The 7,301-nt window shown below is 41.4% G+C and overlaps 1 protein-coding gene across 1 annotated transcript in view; it reads left to right on the plus strand.

The window, feature by feature from the left end:
• LOC101853970 (putative GPI-anchored protein pfl2) overlaps nt 1-2,763 on the plus strand; it is a gene marked incomplete in the record, with an annotated part of 26,033 nt that extends 23,270 nt beyond the window's left edge. Inside the window, 2 exon segments of the mRNA XM_013088235.2 lie at nt 317-361; nt 1,464-2,763. Of these exon segments, the coding sequence (XP_012943689.1) occupies nt 317-361; nt 1,464-1,486 (68 nt within the window).
• Nucleotides 2,764-7,301: the final 4,538 nt, after the last annotated feature.

The raw sequence follows: 7,301 nt of genomic DNA on the forward strand, positions 1-7,301 counted from the left end.
CCCCCCCCCCCCCCCCCCCTCTGTTCCTTTGGCATTCTCACCCTACTTCTTCCTCTGTTCACACCATCATTAAACAATGAGTGAATACACACAGCAAGCCAGCCGGTCAACCAGCCAGCCAGCCAGCCAGACAGACAGAGAGACAGAGATGTTTATCTGACAAAGCCAATCGCAAGGTGTTACGTCACTATATGTCCTGAAGACCAGACTCACAATAGTTTCGTAATACTCTTACTAAACTAAATAAACATCGCAATGAGTGGTTTGAGAAAAGACCAGAGCAGTCACATAACCTGCCGACTTTTTCCCTCCACAGGTTCCAAGACCACCCCACACCCGACCTTTCTTGTCTCCGTCATTGGTGAGTTCTTGCAGAATCTGCCCCTCACTCAGTCTCCTTAAACCTAACCCTAGTAAAGTCTGTCCTTCATAGAGTCTTTCCTTCATGGAGTCTGTCCGTCACAGTCTTTCACAAAGTCTGTTTCTCATATGGGCATCATAAAGTGTGCCCTTCTACCCTAACCTTAAATTGTGATTTCCTCTTATCCCTTCATCTCAGCTCTCTCACCTTCACACTAGCCAGCTCATTTCAAACTTTAAAAAAACTTCATCTCATTCTTATCTCAACCTCCTATCAAACTCCTATGTTACCCCCATTCACTATTAAATCAACCTGAGGGGGAGGGGGGGGGGCTCTCGTGGTCTACCGGTATGGTGTTTACCTCTCATTCAAAAAGCCCCAGGATCAAAACCTGACAGCGACGAAAAAATAATTATGCTCCAAAATGTTCTTCTTCCACCATCTTTCATGTAGACCTGTTCTGTCATGTGCTTTTACGTCCACTTTCTCCCCCCGACCCTGGCTTCCTCTGAGCTCCTCTTTCCTTCACTCCTAATTGTTTTTATTGCTACTCCTGGCTCCTTGTTACTACTGACTTTCAGCCACGCCCCTGATTTTTAGGGTAGGTAAGATCAAACACCTAGCCTTCTCGCCTCGGTACTGGTCCTAAAATCGATACTAGTAGTAGGCTTTTGCCGCCATCCGAGAAAAGTTCAAAATTAATTCTTACCAAAATTGGAAATACTCTGTTCCGTATTACAAATATGGAGTATGTTCGAAATCGTAAAGTTCTGCCTGGAGGCTAAAGGCCTTAAGAAGTAACAAAAACGGTCACATACATAAAAATCAGTTGCACTGCGAGTTAAAGAACCAACAGCCCTAGATCTTTAAGATCATGCAGGAATATAAAGAAGAAGAAGAAGAAGAAGAAGAATATCTTCGCCATACCCTCACTTCACCTCCGTTCATACAGCCACACAGCAAGGAGGTTATAAATACCCCCGGCCACATGACCCCTTCAACAACTATTTCCGCATAGCCACAGCCCAACAAACCTTATCCTGTATTATATTGTTATTCCCAGCCGATAACCCTGTCTCTACTTACTAAGTTTTGTCCTCAGTGCTAACTCTGATCTTGAGCTGAGGAAAGGGACGAGCGTCGTCATGTAATGGAGCTCTCTCATTCGGTCGTTCTCATTCAAGGACTATCTGCGTGTGTTACCAGATCTCCAGAGAAGTTGCCGTGTTAAAGAAGTGCTAATGTTTGCAGATTGTTCACATTGTTTCATATATCTACTGATGTAATTAACATATTGCATTGTACTTTTAGCCTGCGTGTGATTTACACTTTCTTTATTTTTATTCGTCTGTGTCTACTGATATTCACATTTCCAGAGATGTGTACATTTCATGTGTTATTTTTTTGTTGTTGAAGTGTTTGGATATACCTGTTATAAAACGTTATCCGTACATTTTCAGATATGTTACCTAAAATATATCATTATTTGTATATTTTCCGAAATTTTATCTTCATAAGACATTATTCATTTATTTCCAGAGAGCTTCCCTTTTATTGGCCATTGTTCATATATTCTACTCATAGGCATTTTCCGCTTCTCTCTCTCTCTCTCTCTCTCTCTCTCTCTCTCTCTCTCTCTCTCTCTCTCTCTCTCTCTCTCTCTCTCTCTTTATTTTCAGAGATGTTGTTGAAATTATACCTTTAAAACGTTTTTGTACAACTGAAAGATAAAACCTTCACTGCTTTTTTGTGAATGTTAAAAATGTTTGGATACCCTTCGCATCAGAAAAGCTTTCATTTCCTTCATTGTATTTCTTCATTTCTTGTCAGGGCAGATTTTGCTTCCTTACAACTTTGCTGCTATCCCTTTTAATATTCCTGTCAATTTTTGTTACTCTGCCATATTTTATTATACAAGTGGTAACCTACACACTTCAGAATATTCACATTCTATTGTTCTCCCTCTCGCATATTTTTTGCACCCATTACTCAATACACTAATTTTAATGTTTTTGAACAAAGCTGTTAACCGCTGGGTTTGTCATACAAAAGATTCCTAAATATATACCAACTTACCCACAGACTGATCGACCAGTCTACTTACCCATATATAATTATGTATGACCCCTACTATTGAGAGATGAAAACACACATGCGCATTTATAATCACACACACGCACACACTCACAAACACACACACACACACACACACACATACACGCACGCACACACACACACACACACACACACACACACACACACACACACACACAGTGCCCAGTCATGTATACATACTGTACGAGGATGAGTGCACCATAATGTGTGCAGATCATTGCTGGCCCTGTTTCTCCCACACACGCCCTTTGCTTGCTATAATTTGATTAAAAGTGCTTCGGAATTAACACTGCTTTCGTCTCCAGTGACTTACAAAACTCTATCCTGTCTATTGGTAATGGTAGAATCTATCTAACAGTCGTCTAATGAGTTTAATTACACTTTTCCGCATGCATTATTACTATAGGCGTAGGCCGTCTTGTGCTGATCTCAAGCTAATTGATACTGTCGGCAATTTCAGGAGGGCAAAGTTATTGGAAGGTTATGGTGCTGAGAGAGAGAGAGAGAGAGAGAGAGAGAGAGAGAGAGAGAGAGAGAGAGAGAGAGAGAGAGAGAGAGAGAGAGAAAGAGAGAAAGAGAGAGCAAGAGAGAGAGAAAGGAAAAAGTAAGAAGAGAGAGAGAGAGAGAGAGAGAGAGAGAGAGAGAGATCGAGAGAGAGAGAGATCGAGAGAGAGAGAGAAAGAGAGAGAGAGAGAGAGAGAGAGTGAGAAGACTGCGTTATGTCTTTGGACTCCCTCTCTCTCTCACACACTCTCTCTCTCTCTCGCTCACACACACACACACACACACACACACACACACACACACACACACACACACACACACACACACACACACACTCACTCATTCGTGCAAACATCAAGGACTCAGCGAGAGAAGTCCAGCTCAGTCAATTCATCAAAGTCGTGATTATACGAATCACGGAATCAGCCAACACAGGAACAACGACAATAGTGATAACGATGGTTTTTATGTTACAACAGCTGCTGCTACCGCTGATGCTGTTATTGTTATTGTTGTTGTTGTTTTTGGTATTGTTGTTGCTGCAACTGCTCCTGTTGCTATTGTTGTTGCTGTTGCAGCTATTCACGCTGCTGTTCTTATTGCTGTTGTAACTGCCAGTACTGCTGTTTTGTTGTAGCAGCTGCCCTTGCCGTTGTTGTTGTTGCTGTTGGTGTTGTTGCTGCTGCTGCATCTATTTGTAATTCTGTAGGGGATGACAATGATTATGACGAGAATAATGCTGGAGCCTTAGCTGTTGTACAAGCGACAAGTTGACTCATAGTGATAATGCTATTAATGATAATGATAATGATTACATTGTTGAAGAAGTTGCAGCCGTTGCTATTGTTGCTGCCAGTGGTGGTGGTGGTGGTGGTACTGCTGCTGATGATGATGATGCTGCTGCTGATGAAGATGCTGATGCTGATGATGATGATGATGATGATGATGATGATGATGATGATGATGATGATGTGCCGGCGTAGTTATGAAATTTTGAAATTCCACAATTTTTTGGGGCCTTTTTAATCTTCGGACTGTCAGTGATGATGATGATGATGATGATGATGATGATGATGATGATGATGATGATGATGATGATGATGATGATGATGATGATGATGATGATGATGATGATGTACAGAGCAAACGTTGCTGTTGTAGCTGTATTCGGAGACGTCCTTTGTCTTTGCACTGATAGTAGTTTACCAATGCCTCTGCCAGTGACAACAGATCGGTCTTTCAGATAACCAGACACAATGTTTCCGTTGTAGACTCGTGGCAGTTTATCTAAACTGTTCACACCGGATGTCACCTGTTTAGTTTCGAAAACATAACACACGTATTCCAAGGGATAAAAGTAAGTAACTAACCTCCCAAAAAAGTTTTTTTTAAAACAACAACACCACCAACAAAAACAATAGCAACAACAGAAATCCCAAAATACAAAACAAAACAAAAAAGTTAAAGTCAACGATACAATCTAGTTGCCGGAGACTGTGATACAATAAAGGTACATGGATAATCCACACATTCACACTCGCGGAAATTGCTTCCAGACACACTTCCACCCTCATTCGACGAATGTGCACACATACATACTAATTAATTAAAAGCTTCACTTCCATACGCTCCAATCAGCGAGGTTAATCTTCGATGTCATTCTGTGAGAAACTTTCAATACGGTAAGCATTCTGTCCTTAACCTTGATGTGTGTGACGTTGTCTTCATATTATTTTGACTGTGGCCGTGTCTAGACTGCGACGTTACCCTGTTCAAGTCCTTGTTCTGACCCTGACCTTGTTCTAAAATGAGTCCTCTTTTCCGAAGATGACCTTATGTTCATGACTTTGTCCTTTCTTGAACTAGCTCGCATCGTGATTTTTCTTTTTTAGTAATCTTCTCCTGTCCCTGACGTTTGATTCTAATTCACCCTTACTTAGCTATGCCTGTTACCTTCCTGGGACTTTGACGATTTCCCATTCCATGACGTTGTCTTTCCGTTGTATGTGTTCTCTCTGTGACCTTGCCCTTTCTGTATCCTTGCTGCAGTCATGACCTTACTCTACTTGTGATTTGTCCTTTCTCTGACCGTTCCCTGTTCTCGAGCTTGTTCTAACAATGACTTTGTTTTAGCCTTGAAGTTTGTTTATCAAACCATTTTACTGAGAGTCCTCCTATCCCCACCTCAATTTCTATTGCAGAGCCAGAGAGTTCCTTGGTACTCACCCCCAGCCCATCCCTCCAGACGGGTAAGATCAACTGCTCATCTCATTACTTGCCCTTTTGATCTTTTGTCTGGGAAGGGCGTGGCGGTCGTTTAGTTGGAAACTTGGATGTCTTTTCTTTTTTAGTGCATTATCTATAGCCGCTTTCATGTTTTTGTCGTTGAAGACGACTAGCTTCATTTTGCCCCACATTTTGATGATGAGACGTGTTGGGTGACCAGCATGATTTACGAAGTGATTTTATGTTGTGTGGTTTCTCATTCTTGTGTCATCAGCTAAGCAAATGGTATTGAATATGCACACTCACGTGTGCGCACGTACACACACATACCTAGCTGTTGTTGTTGTTGTTGTTGTTGTTGTTGTTGTTGTTGTTGTTGTTGTTGTTGTTGTTGTTCCTGTAGTGCTGCTGCTGCATTTATTTGTATTTCTGAGGAGGATGACAATGATTATGATGATAATAATGTTGCTGTTGTACAAGCGACAGGTCGCCTCATAGTGATGATGGTATTAATGAAAAAGATAACATTGTTGAAGCAGTTGCTGCTTTTGCTATTGTTGCTGCCGGTAGGGATGGTGGTGGTGGTGGTGGTGTTGCTGTTGCTAATGATGAGGGTGCTCATGATGATGATGTTTTCGGGATCATCAATTTTGAAAGTCTACAGTCTCCAACAGTTGTTTTCTTGTGCCTTTTTAAAAATCTTCAGGCTGTCAGTGATGATGATGATGATGATGATGATGATGATGATGATGATGATGATGATGATGATGATGATGATGATGATGATGATGATGATGATGATGTTTTACAGAGCAAGCTGTTGCTGTCGTGGATGTATTATGAGTCATCCTTTATCTTTGAACTGATACTGATAGTTCACCAATGCCCCTGCCAGTGACAACAGATCAGTCTTTCAATATAGATAACCAGACATAATGCTACCTTTGTAGACTTCGTGGCAGTTTATCCGCTCTGTTCATTGTGGATGTCACCTGTTTAGTTTCGAAAACGTACCCACATATTCCAAGGGATAAAAGTAGGTAAATAACAAAACAACCCCCCCCAATAAAAACAGCGCTCATATGACCTTAGCAGTTGCGAGCGCCGTAAAACCTTATACTATACTAATACTAATAAAAACAACACAACAACAACAACAAAACAAAAAAACAACAACAATAAAACAAAACAAAACAAAACAAAACAAACCCAAAAAAAACCCAAACCCCCAAAGAAGTTAAGTAGATAGTTTGACCTGCCTTTTCAGCTGACTGTGACAAAAAAGCCACGTGAAGAGCAGAAACGACAATAACAATAGCAACAATAATGATGATAACAACATGTCATCACAACTGATATCTCAGTCTCATGAACCAAAAAATAAGAAAAAAGAATTAAAACAACATCACCACCAGCAGAAGCCGAAGCAGGAATACACAATAGCAATAACAACAAAAACAACAATGACCCCATAAACAACGACAAAAAAACAAAAACATCAACAACAACAACATAGCCACCACTAACCACGATAAACAAACCTATATCATCTGATCTCTATCTCACCTGGACAAGTTTGCTGAGTCGCGTCAAGTTAGGGTGGACGCTGATCTCATAGGCCAGGGTACCCACACACGTGACCCCGTCCCCTCCCGTCTGATCAGGGCACGTACAGTTTCGTTCTCCCGGACCCAAGGTGGTGCAGTTTGCCTTCAGGGAAGGAAGACAATTGGAAAGAAAGTGAAGGTGCATGATAAATATACTCCCGACCTCTCTGTCTCTGTCTTCTCTGTCTGTGTTCTCTGTCTGTCTGTCTGTCTGTCTGTCTGTCTGTCTGTCTGTCTGTCTGTCTGTCTGTCTGTCTGTCTGTCTCTGCCTCCATCTCTGGTTCTTTGTATATCTTTCTCTCACTATGTGTGCGTGCGTGTACTTGAGTGTGCGCGGGCGTGTTGTGGGTCTGAAGATAGATTGATCTGGGTTAATTTGTTCTCTCTCTTTCTTACTTTCTTTCGTCTTTTCTTTCTCTCCCTTTCTCTCTCTTTCTCTCTCTCTCTCTTTCACTCTTACACACACACACACAACACACACGCACACA

Source organism: Aplysia californica, unplaced genomic scaffold, assembly GCF_000002075.1.
Source record: "Aplysia californica isolate F4 #8 unplaced genomic scaffold, AplCal3.0 scaffold00708, whole genome shotgun sequence".
NCBI classification, from domain to species: domain Eukaryota; kingdom Metazoa; phylum Mollusca; class Gastropoda; order Aplysiida; family Aplysiidae; genus Aplysia; species Aplysia californica.